General features: G+C 42.5%; 1 protein-coding gene and 1 non-coding gene across 4 annotated transcripts in view; both read right to left on the bottom strand.

The window, feature by feature from the left end:
- The window catches only part of Atg16l1 (autophagy related 16 like 1), a 35,498-nt gene extending 10,135 nt beyond the window's left edge, over nucleotides 1-25,363 (bottom strand). Inside the window, exons 1-12 of one of the 3 annotated variants that reach the window (XM_015481581.2) lie at nucleotides 25,082-25,363; nucleotides 20,484-20,577; nucleotides 15,324-15,429; nucleotides 14,542-14,615; nucleotides 13,438-13,689; nucleotides 9,481-9,546; nucleotides 7,479-7,565; nucleotides 6,799-6,855; nucleotides 6,532-6,582; nucleotides 5,807-5,909; nucleotides 3,020-3,125; nucleotides 350-420 (exon numbers count right to left, since the gene is read on the bottom strand). In XM_015481581.2, coding sequence (XP_015337067.1) covers nucleotides 350-420; nucleotides 3,020-3,125; nucleotides 5,807-5,909; nucleotides 6,532-6,582; nucleotides 6,799-6,855; nucleotides 7,479-7,565; nucleotides 9,481-9,546; nucleotides 13,438-13,689; nucleotides 14,542-14,615; nucleotides 15,324-15,429; nucleotides 20,484-20,577; nucleotides 25,082-25,196 — 1,182 coding nt within the window. In that variant the 5' untranslated portion in view covers nucleotides 25,197-25,363. The remainder of the gene's footprint in view (nucleotides 1-349; nucleotides 421-3,019; nucleotides 3,126-5,806; nucleotides 5,910-6,531; nucleotides 6,583-6,798; nucleotides 6,856-7,478; nucleotides 7,566-9,480; nucleotides 9,547-13,437; nucleotides 13,690-14,541; nucleotides 14,616-15,323; nucleotides 15,430-20,483; nucleotides 20,578-25,081) is intronic. The other 2 variants (XM_015481582.2, XM_015481584.2) reach the window with 2 other exon arrangements.
- On the bottom strand, nucleotides 4,625-4,896 carry LOC125618389. Its single transcript, XR_007349671.1, has one exon. It is a non-coding gene; the product is annotated as a small Cajal body-specific RNA 6 (non-coding RNA).
- Nucleotides 25,364-25,901: the final 538 nt, after the last annotated feature.

Below are 25,901 nucleotides of genomic sequence, written 5' to 3'. Positions count from 1 at the left end.
TGAGTAGGCTAAGTACAATGGCACACGCCTGTATCCCCAAGTTCAAGACCAGCTTGGGCAATTTAGTAAGACGCTGTCTCAAAACAAAAAATGAAAAAGTGGCTGGGGATATGTAGCTTGGTGGAGCAGCACTCCAGACTCAATCCCCAGTACCAAAGGCAGGAGGTACCAAGTAACAGAATTATAATATCAGAGTTGATAGACCAGTTAGCTCTATAATCTACTTCTACCTTTCTCTAACACGGATTTGACTTAAGATGTGAAGAATGGCAGAGAAACCAGTTACTTCTTAATAATTAGATGTCTAACTTTTCAGAAATCTCCAAAATCACAGAAACTAGATACTTACAGCACTATCAAATTCAATGCTTGTAATTCCAGCATTACTACCAGACAGGGAGCCCTTGAACTCACATTTGTCTGTATAAAAAGATAAGATTTAGAAAAGACAGGAAGTTGATAATGAGTTTGATGGGGCACTGAAACACAATGATAGTCAATTTACATTGTCAAATAGAAACTTTCCTGCACCCTTACAGAATAAAACAACAGGACAAATAGAATGTAAGAGACAAAATATATTGTTAGTCTCTAACAACAATGAACATTTAAATGGGTGCAGATTCTAGCATATTATTAAATATTCTAAGACATTTTGAATTATTAATCCCCTTTACAAAGAACTGTATTTTATAAAATGTCAAATTAAACTAGAGATTGAATTTATATAGGTCCATTACTTCTTTTTTTAAAATATTTTATTTACATTTTAGTTTTCGGCAGACACAACATCTTTGTTTTTATGTGGCGCTGAGGATCAAACCCGGGCTGCACCCATGCCAGGGGAGCACGCTACCGCTTGAGCCACATCCCCAGCCCCTAGGTCCATTACTTCTCAGTAAAATTTTATAATTCACATACATTAATCTTTGGGTTTAATCGGTACTCATGCCAACTAATTTTGTAGAAATTCTGATCACCAAAATTCTGAATCTATGGTGTGATAATTTTCATTAAGGTCTGAAAAGAAATTTTTCAAATTTTGGTAGAAAGCCAAAAAGGCTCAGTTTGGAGCTTTAGGAATTTGTCCTTAAAGTTGCTTTGCATATACTGGGATACTGGCAAGCCCACCAAGAGCCAATGATTCCTGCCTTGCCCAACAGGGCTGATGGCACTTTTCCTGCATCCCTGCCTGCACCCCTCTAATCTTCTCAGAAGTGTTTTTTACTGACTGGGCAGTGAAACAAAATGTCTCATACTACTCTTAATTAACTGCAAAAGCATAATCAAAATAGACTAGTTGTTCAACTTTATTTTTGTGGTGCTGGGGATCAAACCTGGACTTGAGGCACACTAGGCAAATGCTCTACTGCAGAAAGCCATCCATGAATTACATGAGGATCTTCTCTCAGTACGGAAGCCAGGAAATTTAGGGTTAGCACTGGCAAACTATCTGTGGCTCTCCCACAACAACACATCGCCCGCCCAATGCATATGACCTTTATCTCTGCTCTGCCAAGAAGATCCCTCATAGTAGCTCCGAAGATGGGTTTCTTTGTTGTTCTAGCTTTATTTCTCATCCAGCTCATTTCATGAAGGGGAACCCCATTTCCACCACCTGTGCGGGCCATGGGCGAGACTCTACCACTGAGCCACTCCCCCAGCTCTGCTTAAAATTTTATAAATCAAATCCCCTAATATTTATTTTCTTATAATAGGGCTTCATTATTATTTATAACAATTTTGGCCATTAGCATCCACTCTACCAGGGTGTTTTTGGGCAAAACAAAAATTTCCATGGGCTTCAACAGGCTGTCACAGCCAAGGTTTTTTGTTTTGTTTTTGTTTTTTAAACGGAGTCACTTTCTGGCAAATCAAAGGCGAGACAGGTACAGTGCTCACCAATAAATCTATTTTAACTATTTAAATAAATCTATTTAAACAAACATCAAAAGTGGTCATCCTCTATAGCACAGAAAAGACTAGTGTTAAGTTTGAGGCCAGCTTTAGCAACTTGGTGAGACCCTGTTTCAAAAAGTGTTGGGGGCATGTAAGCCAGCAGTAAAACACCCCTGGCTTCGATCTCCAGTTGGGGAGTGGGTGGGGAGGCTGGGGAGAAGTGATTTCAAGTTATATGATTCTGATTAGTTCTGGCTCCACTACTCACTTGCCATGTAATTTGTTAACTGTGTATATCAAATACACAAATTACGTTGCATCTCTTTGAGTTTTACTGTCTTCATCTGTCAAAAAAGGGTAAGAACTACCTTTCTAACCACATGAGGCTATTGTTAAGGATCACAGGAATTAATACAGACAAAGGCACTTCGGAGCTATTTATTGGGGACAGTGAAAATATATGTGCTACAACTACAGAAACCTGACAAAGCGGTTCCAGTTCCAATAAAAATCTTATTACTTACATTTAGTTCAGTGAAAATATACGTACATGAAACTGAATCTCAAAAATGTCAAAACTGGACTACATCCACCTTCAGAATTCTAAAAGATGTTTTCATGAATACCACTTGGCTCAACACATCTTTTCCAGGTAATAATCCTCTTTTTCCTTTACTCAAGCTTAGATATGGCTTCTTTTTATCTAGGTCATGGTCATTGGCATTATGATTGGGGGCGGGGAGAAAGAGAAGGAGAAAGAGGAGGAGGAGGGGGGAGGAGGGGGGGGAGGAGGAGGAGGGAGGAGGGAGGAGGAAACAAACGTATAAACCACAGCTTGATGTACAGTTTAATTATAAAGATTTATTTTCCTTCTCAAACTGGTACTATTTTGTTCTGATGTTCTGATTACTGTATGAGATAAACATTCATAATAACAGTATTTTCTAGTCATTGCTTGAGAAATAAGAACAAACATGCATCAGATATAAAGAGAAATTGAAATGGTAAAAATGCTTTGGTCAGATGATTCTTACATAAAAAAAAGTTGTATGCTTTAAGATGATAAACAACTCAGAGTGCCTGAGAGCAAGGGCAACCACATTCCACCAATAGCTCTTACCTCCAAATGCGTCCCATAACTTAACCCTGCGGTCCATGCCTCCTGTGGCCAGTAACCGGGAACCTGGACTGAATTGTACAGCATTAACTTCTCCATCATGTGCATCCTACAACACCATATTTCAAGTTCCATCAGTATTATTCCCGAATCCAAAACACACATACACACTCAACACCTAACTCGAGGCAAAACACATCCTTAAACAGAGGGGGAGCCAACCATAATCTAAAGTGGACTGCTGGCCCAAGGTCTTCTAAGGTTCTAGTAGCATTTTATTCTTAAGAGTTACAGCTTCATTTATTTAGTTGCACTACAACCTTAAAAAAGCAAAATTAGTAGATAATTTGCCTTAAGTTGGTCTTTGCATTAATCTTATTTCTTCTAAGAATAATGGCACTTTGAATTGTATATACCCTATTAGCTTAAAAGCAAGCTTAGAACCAAATGGTTCTTTTGGGCCAGATATTACATCTACTCCTATTATTAATTTACTAATGCTAAACACTATGTATCTGAATAATGTGTAGTATATTGCCTCTCATAATAAATAAAGCTTTCTTTTTATTATTATTTTTTGGTAGTAAGGCTTGAACCCAGGGCCCCATGCATGCTAGCCAAGTGTTCTACAACTGGGCTATGACTCTACCATCGAACCCTCAGCCAAATTTTATTTTGAGACAGGGTCTCACTATGTCACCAAGGCTGGCCTTGAATTTGTGATCATTCTGCCTCAGCCTCCTCAGCAGCTTGGATTATAGGTCTGCATTACTGCACTTGGCTAAGAAAGCTTTCCTGATAAGTCCTACTCTAAGCAGACACTGGTCCTATTCCTAGATGTACATTAATGTTACAATGGGGATTCTATTTAGTAGTTATTATTTTTTTTTTTTTTTGAGTGGGGACAAGACACTAAGGATTGAACTTTGATGCACTCAATCACTGAGCCATATCCCCAGTCCTTTTTGGTATTTTATTTAGAGACAGGGTCTCACTAAGTTGCTTAGGGCCTCCCTAGGTTGCTGAGGTTGGTCTTGAACTCGCGATCCTCCTACCTCATTCTCCTTAGCTGCTAGGATTATAGGCATGCACTACCAAGCCTGGCAGATTTCTATGTAATTTCTTCTGAAACAAAACAAATCTAGCCTTATCACCAGTATGATCTCTGCCAAGCTTTCTTAACTTTTTGAAACCTCCTTTTGTTCATCTGCAAAAAAGTTCCTTTGGGAAATGTGAGACTGGCATAAACAGAGAAATATAAGCTCAAAAGATGGCACACATGGTTCAGGATAAGAACGCAATCCAGGCAATAAAGCATCCCACCCCAAAAGGGGCAGAGGGAATAATAGGCATCACTATAATTCACTCTCTTAATAGGACAGTGAATACAGAAATTTTTTCTGGGTGAAGTATGTCATTTGTGATTTGCTTCAAGCCCAGCAAAGTGTGGGCAGTGAGCTACTGCTACTGGCATCTCCATTAATTGACTCGGAATTGAGCAGCACTTTGATGATTTGGTTTCCCACTTTCCCTCATATCCCACTGCTGAAAATCTTCATGACAGGGAACCTGACATTTCCTTTTTCAAAATAAATTTTCTTTTCCTGAGGTCTCAGATTGAAAACTTGAGATCATGCACTGTCACACCCTGCCTGCCACTCATCAAGCTCCTGAGGAATGTGTTCTGTTGGATACTAGTCAGCTGTGAATATTTCACTCTCCAAAACACACACTGACAAAATCCCTGATTGTCAGCTGCTCCACCATCCCACACACATGACTTAATGTGCTGGGGGGAAAAATGGGCTGCTGGGAGTTGAGGGCAAGGAAGGGACTATGACATTCAGTGCAATCAGACCTTTTACCAATCATCATTGACCACTGTGAAGTGCTCAGGCCTGTTGGGGAATCATAGGAGCGAGATCAGAATGGGAAGAAGCCCTTCCCCAATATAACTCCTCCTCCAATACAGGCTAGTTGACAATGAAGTCACTAGGCAGCCCACTGTGAGGAATTACCTAAGGAAGTTCCTCTGGGTGCCTGAACTAAAAGCTCCCACAACCTAAATGCCATTCCATATTTCTAGTAAATCCTTCCCTCTTCGGAAAGCAACCTCTTTTGGCCATACCTGGCCCACACCAGTGTCAACCCAACTCTGGCTCTGCTTTCATGCTGCCCCTTCTTTCCCTCTCCAGTGCTCTCACAGGCCCAGCAGATACCTGACATTTGCCAGGTTGGTTCATTTACACTAGCTGGGATAAGGATTATCTATTAGTACCAGGACCCAGCTCTGAACTCCAGATGACAGTCCTGGTGTCACAGTGGCTTCTGCCCAGGGCTGTATTCTGCTTCCAATCATAAGCTCTTAGTGGTAGGAAGTCATTCAAACAAGGGTTTAATTTATGAAACCAAGAGCTTCCCTGTTAGACTTCCAAAACAGACCACTAGCTAGAATCTCACCCTAAATTGCAGCTATCTGGTGACTACAATTACATGAATTACTTTAATTTCTCACCATCCCTAATTAGTTTTCTCTTACCCCATCCCTCCTGCTACCAAATCCTCTCTTACAGCCAGTGTAACATTACCCAGAAGGGCTGTAGTAAATTCTGTGCTCTAAAGCTAAGCAAAATATACAAGCAAAATATACTAATCCCTCACAGAGGACAGAGCAAGCAGGTATAAGAGCTTGATAAAAGTGAATGACAGAAAGCTCAGTTGAACTATGAAAATAACCCTTTAGTGATCAGGCCCTGTTACCATACCAAGCTTGGTGGAGCGCATACTTACAAAGACACATAAGGCAGTAGTTGGTACCCTCACATCTTTACCAGAAGCAGGATGAGTATCCACATTATCCTGGGGGACTGGAAAGGAAGAGACAGAGCGTCTCCTAAAGAATAACACAAAGGTAAATATTAGACAAGACTGCACAGGATCACTACTCTTCAAGCCGTCAGAAAGGCCTTAAAGATGATCTTGCTTAAGCAGGCTATCTTTGTCAATAGCTTTTTCCTTCCAGACCCTTCAAACCATAAGAAGCACCCTCATGCAGAGGGCAACAGGAGTGTGTCAACGCATTCCTCACTCTCCTGCATTCTAACTCATGGGCTCCCAAACAGCACTAAAAAGCTGCCCTGTAAGATCACTTACCTTGCTAACTGCTAGGAACTTTTTCCAACTAAATTAACAGCTAGCTCAGAGGTAGCTCTTTGGTGTTTCTGTAACACTATTTTAAGATGATTTCTATGCCTAGTTACAATCACCCCCAGCATACACTGTGGTCAAGGTGGAGTCGAATGCATGCCAAAAGAAAGAGGCCAAGAGCATGATGACTATACAAGGAGCTCCACTTTACTGCCCAGATTGGGGGGCTTCCAGCATTCATTCCTGGGAGCATGCAAAGCACTCAGGTTAGCACGTGGACATCTGATGACTGCGGGCAGTGCAGCGTGATCAGCGTGACTATCAATGACCCACACTCACATGCTTGGCTAAGAGGGTAATACTTTCACCTGGCAGCATCAGAAGAAGAATGGTGCCCCAAAAGGGGAGACTCGGACAGACTAAAGGGAAAGGCCAGAGATCAGCACAAAGCGAGATTAAGAGAAAGAAGTTGGGGAAAAAAGGAGGAAGCTACATGAATGGCCAAAATTAAGGTATCTGTATTTGCTGCACCACTGAAATTCTGGTGTACAATTAAAAAATAATAAATCATGTACATATGCTTAGGTATATTTACACACATTTAAAAAAGGAAAGGTGAAGGTCTTCTAACCTACCCAAAGATATTAGTGATAGAATCCAGAAGGCCTCCAGCAGGCTGCGAGAGTCGCTTACTAAAGAGGAGGGGAGGATAGGTTTAAACCTTAGAAACATTTCGCCCAAATTATCAATTAAAACAGCCCATAAAACAAGTACCTAGGAGTATTTTTCCCACTTAGTACCCAAAATTCAGCCAAGAAAAACTCACAGTATTTGAACCACCAGGAAATAATGGGAAGGTAGAAGGGAAAACTCAGCCTAGCAGTTTGAAAAGAAACAAGGTTCCCTAATATTGAACTAATTTGCCTGGAAACAAAACCTTAGACAAGGAATTTAATCTAACTGACCTAACAATTTCAGAGTGTTAATAACCAATCCCCACTCTTTTAGTCTTGCTTTAGCAAACAGGCAAAAAAAAAAAAAAAAAAAAAAAAAATCCTTGAGCCCCGAGATCTGGTCATTCTGCTTAATAAGGTTTAACTGGCAATCTTTTAGGAAGACACCCACCTGTGTTCTGCTTCCCTCCCATTCCCATTAGGTGGAGGTGAACCAGACAAACTGGTGTTCTCCATGGTGGTATATAAGATGCTAGCTATTCCACCAAGAGGGTTGGAGGTGTGGGCATATTTATGTTCTCGCTATGCCCATAAATATGCTATCAAACTTCCACTTGTCCCCTGTTCACCCATCTACTCACGTGGCTGCTCTGCTGATAGCTCGAACAGGCGAGGTCTCCTCTGTGTGCTCTGAGGTCTCATCCACAATGACTTCAATGTCATCATCCCTGGAACGAAGAGCAAGAGGTTTATTCTGATAATCAGGGGCTTTGTAGAGAATCAGTTTTGCAAAGGCCATTACATTTCTAATCACAACCTACGACACTTGGCTATAAGAGATATGGTAAAAGGTTCTCTAGAGAAAAGGGAAGCTCTCCCACTACAGATAAATGTGAAAAGAAACATTTAACCTGTTCAGATCCAGAACACTGGGGCTGGAGATGTAGCTTACTGGTAGAGTGCCTGCCTAGCACATGTGAGGCCCTGGGTTCAATCCCCAGCACCAAAACAAACAAAAAACCTGTTAAAACAGATCCAAAATGCCAACTGAGAATAGTTTTCAAGAGCAAACTCTAAACACCATTCATATTTGACTCTGGATAACACAGGCTTTGTTTAAGCTCTCAGTGTTTCTGACGTTTGGGGAATCCAACACATTCCAAGGGAGAGCACCTGTTAAAGGAACACGCTGCTTTTGCTGTTTATTCCACTGGATGCAAAGCACCTCTGGAATTCCCCTTCTTCCATATTTTTAGAGGCCATGTCTTTCCTGACTGGGGGAAGGCAATAATTATTTTGGTTTTAATGACCTCCTACTGTGCCACAATCTTCATGGAGAAGTAAAATAATAAAGTAACAGGCCAAGATTTCATCACTTACTATTGGGACTCAAGAACTTGAAAGCAAGATTTTTCCTTTTCTTTGATTAATTATCTGGATTATATGAATATATACTTAAGAACTTGTTACCAAGCAAGTCAAACCATGTCAAAGTAAATTTGTCTTCTTTTATTTATTCTAGCATTATGTATAATTGCTCCACATTCTTGGCCAGGACGTAGAGAAGAATAATGAGAACAAGGCTGTGCCTGATTTCCTTCTTGGCTGGCTTTCACAGATGTAGATTTGTGAGAGTCACCTAGGCTAAGAGGACAACAGAATTATACAGAGGGCAAGAGGGCCAAACATGAACTGAGCCTACAATGATGCAGTTTCAAAGAGAATCTTGGGTTCCTAAATTTCCTGGATCTTTGCACAGGCCCAGGACCATGAGAAAATACTAGGACTTGCCAACTAGCCTTTAAAAAGAGGGTTTGACTCTTAAGGAAGCAAAGATGAAAAGAACCTCTAGCCAAAGTTCTCAGGTTTGCACCCTGTGCAGGCCCTTCCTGGGTGACCTGGGGTAGGATACTGTAGCCCTCTAAATCATGCCTCACTAGTCACTAGGCTACACTTGAAAACAGCAGACAGATACATGATGAGGCCTCCCAGACATAGAAAGCTGGATCCACACCCAGCTGAGGAGTGTAAACAGAAACAACTTTTTGGAAAGTCATATTTTCTAAAACAGTTTTGACTCTACAAATTTTCAAGAATCTATCCCAAATAAAGAATCAGAAACATGGTCATATTACTCAGTACCTCATTTTTAATTGAGGAATCAGAAACCACCAAAATAAAATTAAAATGGTCGAGTGGGTGTTACTTTCTGGGTGGCAGAATTATGTTTTGACTTTTTGCCTTTTGTCCCCCGCCACCCCCCAACTGGGGATTGAACCCAGCAGTGCTTAACCATTGAGCCACATCCCCGGGCCTTTTTATATTTTATTTTGAGGCAGGGTCTTGCTAAATTGCTGAGGCTGACTTTGAACTTACAATCCTTGCAAGGGGTGGTAGCACACGCCTGTAATACCAATGGCTTGGGAGGCTGAGGCAGGGGGATCATGAATTCAAAGCCAGCCTCAAAAAAGGATTTGTGATCCTTCTCCCTCAGCCTCTCTAGCTGCTGGGATTACAGGTGTGTGCCACCATGCCAGGCTTCAGTTTTCTTTTCTAATATCTTTAAAGTGACTATATAGGAATAAAACAACAATTTTAAGAGACAAATGGTTAAGAACACAGTTTAGATTGGTCTTTACTTACTGTTCAACTGGCAGTGGTTCCTTTGCTGCTTCAGCAAGCTCTTTCTGCAGCCGGGCTTGCCGTCTCCTATTTATAAAAATAAAAAAAAGCTCATCATTTATGTTTGTGTAAGGAAAACATGGAGGCTTCACTTGCAATAAATTGCTAGTTTCCATAGCACATTTGAACATTCAGTGCATACAAAATAGCAGCTACCCTGGCCAAGACACTCAAAGTCTCAAACTCAACACACTCCCCATTATAAAGGGTTTCAGAGGAATGCCTAGAGGAGAGATCATGTTATAAGAGGAAGTAGGTGAACTAGCAAGGAAGGAGGTCACCTGCTGGGGCCAGGGCCTCTTAGGACAGAAGGCACTTCAGGTTTATTGAAGGCTAATCAGGGCCACAACAGCTTTTTGCAGCCGTCTTAGAAAGTACTATATTAAGACACCCACAGCATGATCAAGAATAGTAAAGATTGACTTAGGACTTACTTGTACTTGGCATGGTTTAATCATCTTATGGATCAATTAATTAAATTCTTCTAATACCCTTTGAGGTAAGTAGAGTTGTCCCCTAGTATCTGTGTGGGATTGGTTCTAGGACAACCCCCCACACACACACACAGATACAACAATCCAGAGATGCTCAAGTCTCTTATGCCAAATGGTACAGTATGTACAGAGAACTTAGGCACATCGTCCCATATACTATAAATCATCTCTAGATGATTTATAATACCTACTACAATATAAATGCTATGAAAATAATTGGTACACTCTATGGGTTAGGATAGAGACAGGAATAGAGGGTCTTTATATGCTCAGTACAAACCCACATTTTTTCCCTAAGCAGTCCACAGATGTTGAGCCTGTTGATTCTGAGGGCTAACTGCACTGTTACTTCCCCTGTACAGATAAAGCAAGTGAGGTCTAATGAAATTCAACTGTCAAAGTGTACATAACTTTTAACTGACAAAAGCTAACCATGGCTAACTGGGATCCACAGCTAACTGGGAATGTAAAAGAGCCTCATCCACCCCTCCTTAACTTCAGTTAGTATCCTAACTTCAGGAGCTCACCTTGGCAACCTTGTTCTCCCTTCCTTGGCAATTTTACTCATCTGTGAATGCCCCCAACCTGGAACTCCAGCCCTGCTTTTGAGCTCCAATCAATAACTCGCTAGAACTTCTATTCGGCCTCTCCCACAGTGCCAATTTCTCCAACTGGGAAAAGTCCTGTTAAGTGGCCCACCAAAATCCTGGGACGAGATGAAGGTATAGCTTGAAAAAGCTTCTTCCATTAGGATGAAAATTAAGTCTCAAAGGAAAAATTATAAAATATACAATTTACAAAAACTTTCTTAGCTGTGAGAGCCTCAAACTACCTTTGATAGAAAACCAGAACCTGAATGTGGAGGGAGTTATGCTGCTCCAAGTTATGGCACTTGTTGATAGACCATCTGAAACCTACTCCTTTCTCTACCTTCATGTCCCCATTCTGGCAAGGGGTGAAAAACTGATAAGGAAAAAAAGAGAACAGCACCTGAGCCAGGCCTTCATCAGTGGAGCTGATAGGACAGGTATTTCCCTGATAGTTCAGATAGCCCTCGAGTGCATCTTAAAGCATTAGCAGCTATTGAGCCCAATTGTGGGGACATGGTCTTTTGCAGAAGGCAGAACATGAAAAGCTCTCTGGTGTTCTCCATCACAGCCCAGCTCAACAAAAGCTGCTAGAAGTAGGGACAAGGACAGAGGGATTTAGCAGAAAGCAGGCAACACAGAGGGTAGGCTTCCAGGGATTCTGACTATTGCAGGTGCCCCACACCTTCAATAGTCCAAGGGCACAATCCTTGGAAGTCATTTCAAAGGGAGGAAGAAAGGACAGGGGCAGATATATAACAGTCTTGTTAGGTTAGCATCATTTTCCCTGTGACGCTCAGAGGCTTCTCCTTCCAATGGCTCTTCAGTGATGATGATCATGGCACCTGGCAGCATCCTGTCAACCCTGCGACCCTCACAACCCTCACACCGCCTGAGAACACCATGCCATAAGCCCAACTATCTTACAGTTAATGTGAGGTAGAAATGATAGAAGAAACTCATTTTTTCACAGTAGAAACTTCAGCAAGTTAAAATGAGAAAACAAAACATCTTACCCCCAAAACCAAACATCATTAATAGTATAATTCCCTCCAGTCTTTCATACAAAACTGGGGTGTTATGAATATAGTTCGTTTCACTCAACATATTTCATATTTCCAGTTATATCACTGTATTTTAGGTATCAAGTATTCTTTGTTGGTGGACCTTTATTTTATTCATTTATTTATAAGCAGTGTTGAGAATTGAACCCAGTGCCTCACACATGGTAGGTAAGTGCTCTACCACTGAGCCACAACCCCAGCCTCAGTATCAAGTATTCTTTTTTTTTTTGAGAGACAGAATTTTTTAATATTTATTTTTTAGTTTTCGGTGGACACAACATCTTTGTTTTTATGTGGTGCTGAGGATCGAACCTGGGCCACACGCATGCCAGGTGAGCGCGCCACCACTTGAGCCACATCCCCAGCCCCAGTATCAAGTATTCTTAAAATACATCATCTTAGTGCTGGGGTTGTGGCTCAGCGGCAGAGCACCACCTAGCTTGTGCGAGGCCCTGGGTTTGATCCTCAGCACCATATTAAAAATAAATAAATAAATAAACGTATTGTGTCCCACTACAATTAAAAAATAAAATATTTTTTAAAAAATAATCTTAAATGGCTTTATAAAATTCCATTGCATGAACATATCACAGTTTAACTGTTCCCCAAGGTATGCACTATCTTTTTTTTTTACTACTGACAAAAAATATGCCATCATGAATGTTTGTCAAAAAGTCCCCTTACTTCCTTAGGACAAAGTCCAACAAGAGGGGGCTCTCAAGTCCAGAATGGTAGGATCCTCCTTATTCCAAACAGCCCTCAAGCAGTCAGCAGCCCCACACTATCAGTACTCCTGCCCCCTAGCACCCCTTTCTGTGAGCAGACTCACCACAACCAAGTCTGCTCTTATGAACCACCTATGCTTTGTGCTCATCTTTCCTTATTGACTCTATTATGGATATTTAAGAGAGCATTTCCTGGTTCATTGTTTTAGTGTCTGTGATGTTGAGAAACCTAAAAAAATTTGAACTGCCACCCTTTAATATCATTACTTTTATGTTTGGAAAGTCCTCCAAGACTCCTTTTTAGGAACACTTCATAAAATAAACAGACGGTCCCTCAAATTTTCTAACTTGACCAAGGCTTTGATTTTACACTGCCTTTCCCATCTAAGTGGATTTATTATGTGGTAGGGCATAAGCTCAGTTACTCCTTAGGATTTTTCCTATAATCTGTCTTCTAAATGAAGTACTGAACTACTGGTATGGGGATTTTAGAAAAGGGTTCAATTCTGCTGGGCTTCTGTGAATAGTGCATCAGCTAGTTTTCTTTGCTTTTCTAGGTGAATCATACCCTTCTCCCAGCTTTCCCATGTTGTATCATGGGTTTGGTGCCAAAAACTTTTGAATTGGTTGGTCAGAACACATCTGGATAAAACTGCTCTAAGAGCCATATTGCTCGTTTGAATAGGAGCATATGTAAGGCAGTGGACATTGAGCATGGATGTCATAGATTGGGGATAGGGGTCAGGTTTCTAAAAAGCTTCATTTCTACCACACAGATGCAAATTCCTAGTGTACAGGATGGGAGTGCTTCCTGGCTGTTGGTCAGAAGGCCTCTGCCCTGCCCTTCTGGGAGGTATTCCATGGCTCAATATCAAGTATCCTTATAAACGCAAATTTCTTTTATTCTCACTATCACTATTGGTGATTCTGTTAGTGTTTTCTGTTCTGCACAGGCCAGGTACACTCTCACCCCCAACCTGTATGTTGTTTTCTTTTTAAAGAACTAGCTTCTGCTTTGCTGAAAAAGGAGACCACTGACTATGCCCACCTGGAGTCCTTTTCGTTCTCTGCATTGAGGCGGTTGGCTTCCTGGGCTTTCTCGGCCATCCATCTGGTGACCAGCTCCTGGTTTTCTTCAGTAGTTTTCCTCAGTTTCTCCTCCAACGCAGTAAAAGTGATCTGCAGGGCATCGTATTCGTCCTTCAGGGTCTGGTTGGCTACCTCAAGGTCTTGAAGCTTGCTGCGTAGGTCCAAGCACTCTGTCTCCAAGTCAGAGATCGTCTGCAAACATTCTGCAATTCTGAAAGCATGCCGTCAGAAGAGGAAGTGTCCTTGGCCAGAGTCCTGCATTACAGCCAGAGGACGTGGGCAAGCCAACTATGTGAACTTAGCCCAGTAGCATAACATGAGCCACACACCAGACCTGGACCAACGGTGTTCAGGACAATCCTATTAGGAAACACCCAGTGCAAGGTTCCTCCTGCCCACAAATGACTAGTAACAAGAGTTTTGAGAAAAGCAGGATTTGAAGGAAGGGAAACTTTAGGTGCTCGCAAGGTATTTTTGTGAGGCTCTGCAGCTCTATGGTGCTAAGACTCCAAATCCCCGTTTTCTTGTTTCTGATCAAAAATGATCCTGCTCACTTACACACCACCCATGAGTCCCAAGCTCTCAGTATAGCCTCAGCTCCACCACAGGAAGACACCAACATCCATACAAGGCCACCATGAGGGGATTACAAATGCTCTGGCATTGGGCTGGGGATGTGGCTCAAGCGGTAGCGCGCTCGCCTGGCATGCGTGCAGCCTGGGTTCGATCCTCAGCACCACATACAAACAAAGATGTTGTGTCCGCCCAGAACTAAAAAATAAATATTAAAAAAATTCAAAAAAAAAACAAAAAAAAAACAAATGCTCTGGAACCCTTGCAAGGGCCAGTTATTTCCCTAGAGAATGTTGGGACCCTAGGGCCTAAGGGAATTGAGCTTGCCTTTCCTTGGCACAGAAAAAGGGCCCAGATTGCATTGACTGGAATAAGACACTTGCTGGCTACAGCGTGGCTACCACTGGTTACAGGCCCTATTCAAAGGGTACAGCAAAACACAACATGTGAACCAATCACCAAACCCTAAGGAGGAAAGGTTTCTACTCACTTTGCTTCATTCATCTGCATCTCCCTGTCCTTCTGCTGCATTTGGTTGTTCAGGTCAATCACCAACTGAGCTAACTGGGAGACAGAGAACACTCTCCTAAGTCACTCAAAAAAAGAATCTCACTTGAAAACCAATAGTGGGTGACAATCCACTTAGTTTTTAATAAAGAAAGGTGTGTGTTTGAGGGGTTGGGCAAAGGTATCAAGAAAGGTAGTAAATGGCAGAGGGGGTATGCGTAATGTGCCTAGGAACTGTCTGCTGTTCCCTTGCAAAGGGAAATGTGGATGAAGTGTTCTAGGTGACTACCAGGTTCTTGCTGAGAATACCTGTCTACCCCCAGATCTCACATCAACTTGGCTGAACTGCTAGTTAACTGTCTTCTCTCATTTGGAGCTTTGCATTGATGACCATTCAGGGTAAACACAACTAGGACTCCTTCTAATAACTGAAATTTTGGAGTTCACACTCAAAAAGTTTCATAAGTATTAGAAAGATCTTTAGTGAATCAAACTCTAAGCCCCTTTTTGTTCTCAAAAGCTTCCTCACTTGTGTCTCTCACACCATTGTTGAAGCACGGTAACTGGGTGGTTTGACCATGGCTCACCTCTCCATGAAGGACCTTGCATTTCCTCGTGTTTCCCCACTCTTTCAATCCCACAAAGAGAGCTTTTAATGCCTAATTTAGTTAGACTGCTGCTAATTCCCAGGGAAGTGGCTGATCTCCCATCTCCCGCACAGGACCCTTGAAAGAGAAGACAGAATGGGAGAGGAGTTGCCTTTACCTCCCCACGTTTCTTGTGCAATTCAGTCAGTTCTTCCTGGTGTTTAATCCTCAGCTGAGCCATTTCTTGTAGTTGACTGTCATTCCATGTGCCATCATGTCCAGGACTAATCACCACCAGCCAAATCAAGAAAATATGCAAAAAGGGTGGGGGGAATCAGACTTCAAACCTCTCCAATTAGACAATGGAACAATAACCCCAGAATTTCAAACATGTACATATCAGCCTAGCTAAGAAACCATTTAGTGTTCCCAGTAATGCGTGGAAAGTAGAAGTTGTGAGACACATGGTATAGCAAACCAAACACCCCATGCCACAACCAGTCAGGGCAGGAATAAACGGCTGGGTTCCTGAACAAAGCGCAGGTAAATACAAAGCAGCCAACCAGCCCACTCACTGCTAAGTGCCTGAGTGGCAGTCATGTATCAGGTACTGCTGGTGCCAGGAAGACAGGGACTATGGAGCTCTGCTCATGCAGCTGACAACCAATCGAGCAGATGGACAATAAAGTAAAGCCGTGAGGAACAAGCCAGGTGGACTCAAGAGAAGGACCCTCTGAGGATGGAGCAAGCCTGAGAGGAAGCACAGGGTGTGTGTGTGGGGGGGTGACAGCTCAGGTGCCGAGGGACAGAGGAGCTAAGGGAGAGGTGCAGAGATCATGCCAAACCTCTTTAGCCCCCCAAGGACGGTGGTGTTCAAAGACCACTGGATGGATTTGAGCAGATTGCAAAAGGGCAGGGGCAGAAACAGGGAGACCCATTAGCAGGCTCTGAGGCTCACACTATGGTGGCAGCAGGGAGGTGGGGAGATGTGTCAAATTCATTTTGAAGAGACCTGCCTTGGAATTGAAAGTAGGGTCTGAAAGACAGGGGTCAAGTATGATCAAGACCTTTGATCTGAGCAATTGGTAAAGGGCAGGTGCCTGTCTACTGAAATGGCAAGACGGTGGGTGCGGCAGGTCTGGGGAAGGCCTAAAAAGATCAACTGTGGACATCCATGTGCATGTCAAGTGGAAGGGTTCCAGAATCTGAACCTCTGGAGAGCTCCAAGCTAAAGGCTTACATGTGCATGTTCCTGAAGCCTCAGAAAATGAGTTTAGATCAGAAGTGAATTCGCCAGGTGTGATGGTACATGCCTGTAATCCCAACGGCTCGGGAGGCAGAGGCTGGAGGATCAAAGCCAAGCCTCAGCAAAAGTGAGGCACTAAGTAACTCAGTGAGACCCTGTCTCTAAATAAAATACAAAATATGGGTGGGGATGTAGCTCAGTGGTCAAGTGCCCCTGAGTTCAATCCCTGGTATCCCCAAAAAAAGAGTGAATTCAGTTTTGAAAACTTTGCAGGCTGGGGATGTATAGCTCAGTTGGTAGAGTGCTTGCCTTGCATGCACAAGGGCCTGGGTTCAATCCTCAGCACCCCCCCAATACACAAATTGCAAATTATTTGTATTATATCAAAAATAGCAGTACACTCTGATCAAAGAAAAATTCTAAGATGTCCTACCTTGCAAAGGTCAAAGGGTAAAGAGATAAGGGAACTAATCAGTTAACTACAGTTAGCTGCAAACAAAACACCAGATGCCTTATTTTATTGTTAAGTAAACTAGAAAATCCTTGGTCAAGAGTTTGGCTTTCTTATAGCAGCTTTCATTTTATAAATCTTTTCTCTAGAATACCAGCTCCTGGGGAGAAGCCTTGAAAAACTGACTTAAAATCCCATCACAGCAAACCCTCAGGGCCACCATCCTCTGTTTACAAATACAATTTCTGGACTGTGAACCCCAACCAGTCCAAAAGCAACGAGTTCTCCTTATGGGCTACCTTCCTATCCCAAAGCTCTCTCAGGGGTGCATACATGCAGGGTGCAGGGCTTTTACCCTCCTCAAAACTGAAGTCTTTTTATTTCAGGAATTCCCTAGCCTCAAGAGTTTTGGTTTAACAAAACACTAGAATTTTGAAATTATGCTCAGGAGGAGGGTCTGGGCTAAAACTACAGAGGAGCATTACCAGACCATACTGAGCAAGCAGGTAAATCTAATGCTCAATGAAAGCTCATAGAAGGCCGGCCAAGATACCCATTCTGAAGGGAGAGGGGAGAGCAGCCCATTACATATGACCTGTAACATAATAAAAAGGAGGGAAGGAGGGGTTGGGGCTCAGAGGTAGTGCACTTGCCTGGCATGTGTGAGGCAGTGGGTTCAACTCTAATCAGCACATATAAATAAATAAAATAAAGGTCTATTAACAACTAAAAAATAAAAGTAAAAATTAAAAAAAAAAGAGGGATGGAGGCAGTATAATAATAATCCTCCTAACTTCACCCTCCAACTCCACATGAATACCTGCTGCATATCTAAGCAAGATGACTCACCTTTGAGGTGACCAGGCACTTTACTACATTAGCCCATGAAGTACCATGAGATTAGACACTGGAACGTGCCTTACATGAAACCATCTAAAATTAGGAAGACCAATTAGAAGGTATTGTACTAAATCCTTTCATTTAAATGCAAAGCAATATGGACTATGTGAAGCAAAACATGTGGCCCCTCCTCCCCAGGAACTGGCATTCTAGAAAAAAAGATTTGTAAAATGAAAACTAAAAAATTTAAAAAACAAGTTTTTGGTCAAAGACTTCCTATTTTACTCATTTAAAAAAAAAAAGCTCAAAGATGCTGGGAATCTGCTCATTCACAGGGCCTCAGAGTGGCTAGGAAAGCAGTGTCACTCAGACTTTAGAGGTTATCAGAATCACCTACAGGGTTGTTTTTTTTAAAACCAATTTTGGTCCCATCATCCCAGATGTGGAACACCTGTGAAACTTAAATACAACATGCAACATGTAATCATATAATTTAAAAATAACAATGTAAGGGCTGGGGATATAGCTCAGTTGGTAGAGTGCTTGCCTCACATGCACAAGGCCCTGGGTTCAATCCTCAGTACACACACCCCCCAAAAAGTAATTATAACACCATTGACATGAATATAATACTATGTGTGAAGTCTAGATTATGATTTTCAACCTATTTTAATGCTCCCGTGTCAGTTTTCTTGAAATATTCAGAGTTAAAAACTTGGGACATAAAGAGATTACTGGACCCATCACTAAAATTTCTGTATGTCTTGGGGGTGGGGCAAAGAATCTATTTCTAGCCAGGCACCGCAGCATCCGCCTGTAATCTCAGCAACTCTGGAGGCTGAGGCAGGAGGAAGATCGCAAATTTGAGGACAGTCTCACAGTCTCAGCAACTTAGCAAGATCCTGTCTCAAGAAATAAAAGGGGCTAGGGATGTAGCTCAGAGGTAAAGCACCCCTGGGTTCAATCCTCAGTACACACACCCCCCAAAAAGTAATTATAACACCATTGACATGAATATAATACTATGTGTGAAGTCTAGATTATGATTTTCAACCTATTTTAATGCTCCCGTGTCAGTTTTCTTGAAATATTCAGAGTTAAAAACTTGGGACATAAAGAGATTACTGGACNGCCAAAAAAAAAAAAAAAAAAAAACAAAGGAAACCCCCCCTACTTCTTAATAACTTCCCAGATGATGATACTCATTTGGGAACCATACTTAGAAAACTACTCTCAGGCTGAAGAGTCAGAATTTTGCCTCTAGGCAAAGTGATGAAAACACAAGGAAAATCTAATAACTGATGTACAGGTATAGAAATTCCTGGTTAATTACAATGAAATGAGCAGGACCCAAGGAGAGATAGAGGAGGCATAGGGAAGGAAATCAACCAGGCACTTATCTTCTCTGAATATCTTTAACACACCCCTAGCAAACACCCCTTTGTGCCCAGTTCATACTGCAGTCACAAAAGCCTGAAGTGAGCAGACTCTTCAAAGTCCAGGTATGAGAGAAAGGGGATAATGGCAAAATAAATGTAAACTAAGGGACAGATTGAGAGACTGTGGGGCAAAGAACCTGGGGCACTAAGTGGATACATGGAGGGGAAAGATATTGAGGGAGAAAGGAACCATAGATGACTCATGGGAAACAAGGACACATTAATAGGAACAAGATAATCAGGAGAATAAGACAAATTACAGATAATGTTTGTGGGAAAAGACTTTCAATAAATTGACTATCCCAGTGAAATTTAGCCAAAAGAATTGTCAGATATTTATTTACATCGTAACTAATATCTTAAGTACTATGAAAGAAACCCCAGGAGCGAAAGTAACAGGATCTCCTGAACTGTTATTAAGCAAAAAACGGAACCCAGATGGGGGAAACTATCTGTGCTTTGGGATCTTTCCCACTCTCGCCTCCCAGGAGACCATCTTGCCAGATTAGGAGACACAGATGGCAGGCAACTACTCAGAAGATTCCCAATGAGGCCATACCCACCACTTAAAACAACAACAACAAACCCTTAAATTTCTAGCTTTGTTTTCACAATTGCCAAGTGTTAAATCGATGTGCAAAAAGAATAAAGCAATAGATAAATATAATGGGCACTGTTTCCAGACCAACAAATGTGCAAACATCATGGAAAGAGGCCAGTAAGACTCTAGAATAAGCCCATTTAAGCTGCTTTGATGAAGCATGACTTTGATTTTATGAACATGACCCTAAGTAATGTACACATACAGTAATACATACATGAGTAAATATTTCAAACACCCTATATAAACATGTGTATGTAACACAGCAGGGCAAACACTTTCTCTTAAAATACAATGAAGAAACAAAAGCTTGTTGCAACCTGCTAATTTGATTTCACAAGCTAAGGTTGAAAACATTAAATAAGAATCAAACAGACCTTACTGTATAAAAGGCAATTTGTGCTTATTTGCCAGTCAATTCTGTTTTAACAAAAGTTCTGTAAATCTATTCGGGAATATTTACTTGTCTCTAAGTATTCCTGGGTTAGGAGATAACCTGACCTAGGGTTACCACGTGAACTGCTTCAGAAATTTCTCAAGCTGACAGCATTGTTCTGGTAAGTCTTCTAGGTATGTACGGATCTTTTAAACAATGCTTTTAGTTACTTGGTTTTAGCAGTTCTTATTTGAAAGGAGATGACAAAAACTGGAGTGGAGCATAGAAGAAAACAGGACTTGGTTTGCTTTTAGAAAAGTGACAACTGAACTGAGACAAATGCTAAAGACAATGACACAAATAATAAAGATTAGTTTCAAAATACCTTATTTCATGCCTGTTTGGTATATCATGCTTTTCAGCTTGTAGTTTCTGGGCCAACACTGAATGAAGATCCGACTTTTCCAGCAACTTGTTATCTATATACACAAGAAATAGTTCAGAAATTAAGTTATTATACTGTATTTATACTTTATATCTTACAAAACTTGGGACCAAAAAAAAAAAAAAAAGACAGACCTGCTTTGACATCATTATTAGGTATCAAAGTGTGAGGTCCTCATTATTGCATACTGTAACAATCGTATAAAATCTAGGAACATACATTCCTAGATGCTTCTTGACCTAACTTGGGCAGCCCAGCTACAGTAACACCTGCAGGAATGTCACCCCTCTGAGGGAGTCAAAATGTTTTACTTCCAAAATTAACTGTTTTTACCTTGGGAATTAAAACACCAATGGCAAAGTGAAATGCTATGTACCAGTTGGGCTTAGTGATGCACACCTGTGACCCCAGCAACTTGAGAGGATTGTGAGTTCAAAGCCAGCGTCAGCAACTTAACGAGGCACTGACTCAAACAAAATAAAAAATAAAAAAGGACTGAGGATGTGGCTCAGTGGTTTAAGTGCTCCTGGGTTCAATCCCAGGTACAAAAACAAAACAAAACGCTATGCACCTTTAAGTAATACAGAAGCACTTGAATTTGGCAAATATGACTACTGTTTAGATCAGGACACTATGCACTATGAATACAAACACAAATGAGAGTCCTTAACAGGAAGAAGTCCAGATCTAATGTGGTAAATTATAAAAAGGTCCAGAGAATAATGACTTGTTTTCATGGATGGTTTCACAGGTGGTGACATGAGTTAGGTCTCAAAGGAAGAAGATGGTTCAGGAAGAAGGAACAGCATAATTTTCTGATAAGTAGCTGAAAATAAAGGTTGGAGCCAACATATGAAAGAGTAAGACGAGAAATTTATAGATTTTTCTTACTGACAATAATGAGAGTTTGTAAAAGCAGGTGGTTACACTAACAGAATGAGGAGGGCACTACCCTCATTGGAGGGTCATGACAAATAACCCCTGTTATAATAGAAGGAGCATATGGTAGAAGCTTAATACCCTTCCTCACAGGGGAGAGGGAAATGGAGAAAGGCAAGAGTGTCTTATTTTACAGATGTCTCCCAGGTAATCTGTAGATAAAAGCCTGTCTGGGTGTGGTTAATCTTTCCTAGTTATTTTGATGAAATTGCTAGGGAGGGAGTTTAAAACAATCCAATTTCTTTCGGAAAGTTTTCTCAGTTTGATGAGAGCCCCTCCCTGTGCTTGGGGGAGAAACCAGGGAAGATTAGGGAGACCTGGATTCTGAAACTGTTTCTTCAGTTCAGCATGTCGAAGTGCTACCCTCTGGGGTACCATATGGTGAGCACGAAGCAGAACAAGAAACTGACCATGAAAACCTTACAGAACAGCTACATTTGAAGGAGGTGATTACAAACCCTGTAAGTCTTGAGATAAAAACTGCTCCAAAACAAAATTTTGACAAAACTTATATTAGCAACCCTTCCTGTTAAAAGAGCTTCTCTATCTTGACTCTAGTTTCTCCTTGATATCTGAAAATAGAACTCCTGGGCAGAAACAAGACACTTTCTTCCCTTATGCTGGTTGAACAGATCAGTGCAGCTGAACAGGAAGGAAAGCAATTCCACCCTTGGAGATCACCAAGACACAAGGTATTCAAAAGGGCTTCTTTCCAAAGGTTCCCTTTACTACAAACAAGGCCAGAAATCAGGGAAGCCTCCCCCCAGAGCTTCTTCATCTTTCTCTTCAAGTTCTGGCAAGGATTAAACAGGGAATTCCAGGCTGATGGAAGGTGAAAACTTAACTGGCTTGGGAAGGCTGGGATTTGAGGAATACTGGTTTTGTACAATCCATCTGGAACTGTTCTCCCCAAATGTCAACCCTCCAACTTAAACAGAATGTCTGAATAGTCAAGGTGTCTCACTCTCCTGCCTCCTCCTAATTTCTCATCCCCATCTCTTCTCTAAGCCCCGCAAGCAGGCACTACCCATTAGTTTAGTGGCGCACACCTGTAATCCCAGCTGCTCAGGATGCTCTCAGGAGGATAGCGAGTTCAAAGCCAGCCTCAGCAAAAGCGAGGTGCTAAGCAACTCAGTGAGACCCTGTCTCTTAAGAAAATACAAAATAGGGCTGGGGTTGTGGCTCAAGAAGTAGCGCGCTCGCCTGGCATGTGCGGGGCTCTGGGTTCGATTCTCAACACCACATAAAAATAAAAAATAAAGATATCGTGTCCACCTAAAACTAAAAACTAAATATTAAAAAGACAAAATACAAAATAGGGCTGGGATGTGGCTCAGGGTTGAGTGCCCCTGAATTCAATCCCCAGTGCCAAAAAAAAAAAAAAAGCACTCTTTCCATCTCCAATCTCTTGTTCTGACTGCTCTACATCCCCCCGACTTGTCATGAATTTTAAAAAAAATTTTTTAATTCTTCTTTTTTAAGTTGTTGATGGACCTTTTATTTATTTAATATGAGGTGCTAAGACTTGAACTCGGTGCCTCATGCATGGTAGGCAAGCGCTCCACAACTGAGCCAAAACTCCAGCCCACCATATCCATTTTTGAAGTGCAGAAAAACATTCAATTGATGTCTATGGGGTTATGAGCACCTTACATTTATAAATTATTATACAGATGGCTTTCAAAGCACTTAAACACAGCACTGCTTTTATGAAGCAGCAGAGCAAGCTTCATCCCCACTTTATAGATACAGCAAATCAGATTCAAAAAAGTTAATTGAAAAAGTAAAGGGACAAGTGGGGACTCTGACCCAACTAAATGTATTACCTTTTAAAGAATGAGCACTCAGCCAAGACCTAAGAACTGAAGTTACATAACCTATGAGAGAATCACACTGAGTAAGAGGAGCTTCTTCCTATGCTTCTGAAATAGTTCTGGTCTCCCAGGTTCTCTAAGAGTATAACGAATTGACCATGACAGTTGCACAGCATTCCCTTTTCCTAAAGGGCTCCCCTTTTTAAAGAGGACAGAGGCAGTGAAGGCAATAAAGGGTCATTTCTTGGGAGTTCCAGCAAGAAAAACAAATGCAAAAGATAAGGATCATGGGGCTGGGGATGTGGCTCAAGCGGTAGCGCGCTCGCCTGGCATGCGTGCGGCCCAGGTTCGATCCTCAGCACCACATACAAACAAAGATGTTGTGCCTGCCGAAAACTAAAAAAATAAAAAAATAAAAAAAAAAAGATAAGGATCATGAGCCTAAATGTGAACCCATCCCCACCATTAATCTGCTATGCAACCCCAAATAATTGTTTTACTATTGGCCTTAATTTTCTCAGATGTAAAAAATGGCAACAGTAAAACTTGCTCCACTGAATTTCGAAGATGCCAATTATTCACCACAGTACTCAAACTTGTCTGCATACCAGAATAATTTGGGAAGCATCCTAAAATGCCAATACTAGCTGGGTGTAGCAGCCTGTAATCCCAGCGACTGGTGAGGCTAAGGCAGGAGAATTGCAAATTCAAGGACACAGCCTGGGCAACTTAGTAAGACCCAATCTCAAAATACATATTCTAGCATAGCAATAGGGCACTTGCCTAGCATAGGTGAAGCACTGAGTTCAGTCCTCAATACCACCAAAAAACCTCCAGATACACCTGTGTTCTTTCTACTTCCATTTACTCTGGTTTAGTTGATCTGGGGTGTGGCTTGGGCTCTGAACTATTTTTTTTATTTTTTTATTTTTTTAATTGTAGATGGGCAGCATGCCTTTGTTTATTTTTATGAGGTGCTAGGGATCGAACCCAGTGCCTCAGGACGCGCTCTGCCATGGAGCTACAGCCCCAGCCCCTCCGATTTGCTGCATCTATCAAGTGGGGATGCTTTGTAAAAATCCCCAGGTGATTCTAATGCAGCTGCATTTGAACACCATTGACTTAACACAATCAGAATTCAATAACAGGCAACTATTTGTACTTTGAATCCTCTCATCAATCCTCAGGCAAGAGGAGTGGCGGCTGCTTCCCCCAAATGTGTCAAGTAAGTTGTAACTTGGGGAGGTGGGCAAGGATCTATTCCTTAGGACGTATCTGAGAGTGAGAAACACTTCTGTACCCTTAAAAGGCAAGAGGTGGTGGTGAAGAAATCCACTTTCCCGCTGGTGGTTTTGCATCAACAGCAGAGGGTACCTTCCTCCCCACTAAGGAAAGAACACCGAGTTGGAATAAGGGCAAAGGACCCTCAGAAGCCAATGGCCACACGCTCTAGGACACTAGGCATCGATGCTGACCCCTCACGTTGGCGCCTGATGTCAACCAATGCCTGCCTCATCAGAGAGATGGCCCGACACGATGCTTCTGGAGCCCACCTGCCGAAGTGCGCCAGGACGGCGTGCAGACTCAAGGCACCTGCCCACAGTGCACACAAGACTCAGTAGGGGACCCTCCACAACGACCCCCAAGGGTGAAACGAAGGAAGAAAAAGGCTTCAGGGAGACTGGCAGCGTCCGAGGCGCGAGGCACCCGGGTGGCAGCCATGCGCGCGGGCGGCCTGGGGCTCGGCCTTGGGTTCTCGCGGGCCCCCGGCGGATTCGCCCGCCNATTGCAGGATGATCTCCTCGAACGACTGCCTCTGCAGCCGGTCCCGGCGCCTCAGCTCCTCCGCAATGTGGCGCTTCCAGCGGGGGAAGTCGGCAGCGCGGAGGCCCGAAGACATGTCGCACGCTGCCCCGGCGCTTCAGCGCCGCCAATCCCAGCGGAGGCAGGCGGCCGCAGCCCGCAGCATAAGGCGACTAGAGAGCGCCGGAAGGCTAGCAGCCCCAGAGATCAGCTCCACGCACAGGCCGCCCCGAGGCCATCTGGGACGGTCTTCCGGTTCCCGCCGGAAATGGTTTAGTGAGGCCGGAAGACCCGCCTCCTCGCCTGCAACACACGCCACACGCAGGCCCGCGGCCCGGGCCGTCTGGGACTCTAGCTAGTGACGCCCGCCCGAAACCGGAAGCGTCGAGGCATAGAGATGGCCGCTGGGAGGCGTCCTGGCCACGCTGGAGACTCAACTCTGGCGGAAAGGAGGCCGAAGGGGTCGTTTCTGCCCGCTGGTTGTTTCCTTTATGACTTTTACGTGTTTAGTATATTCCTACTTGGTCTGCCCCCTTTTTCTTTATTTTCTCAGCTTACAAACAGAAGTAGGGGCCGTTGCCCATGAAGGATCGGAGTAGTTATACATGAATAACAACCTCCCTAAACCTCGGTTTCCCATCTGTTAAACAGGGACAGTAATGATAGGATCTCATAGAGTTTTAGTGCACATTACAGGGGAAAATCTAAAAAAACAAAAGGGAAAACCTATTTCATTCAATTAGCGCTGTGCCTGGTACAAGGCAAGCCTACCTTTACTTTTTTTTGGGGGGGGGGAGTGGAG

This window comes from Marmota marmota, unplaced genomic scaffold (assembly GCF_001458135.2).
Source record: "Marmota marmota marmota unplaced genomic scaffold, marMar, whole genome shotgun sequence".
Taxonomy (NCBI): domain Eukaryota; kingdom Metazoa; phylum Chordata; class Mammalia; order Rodentia; family Sciuridae; genus Marmota; species Marmota marmota.
This window is presented reverse-complemented; position numbering and strand designations above follow the sequence as displayed.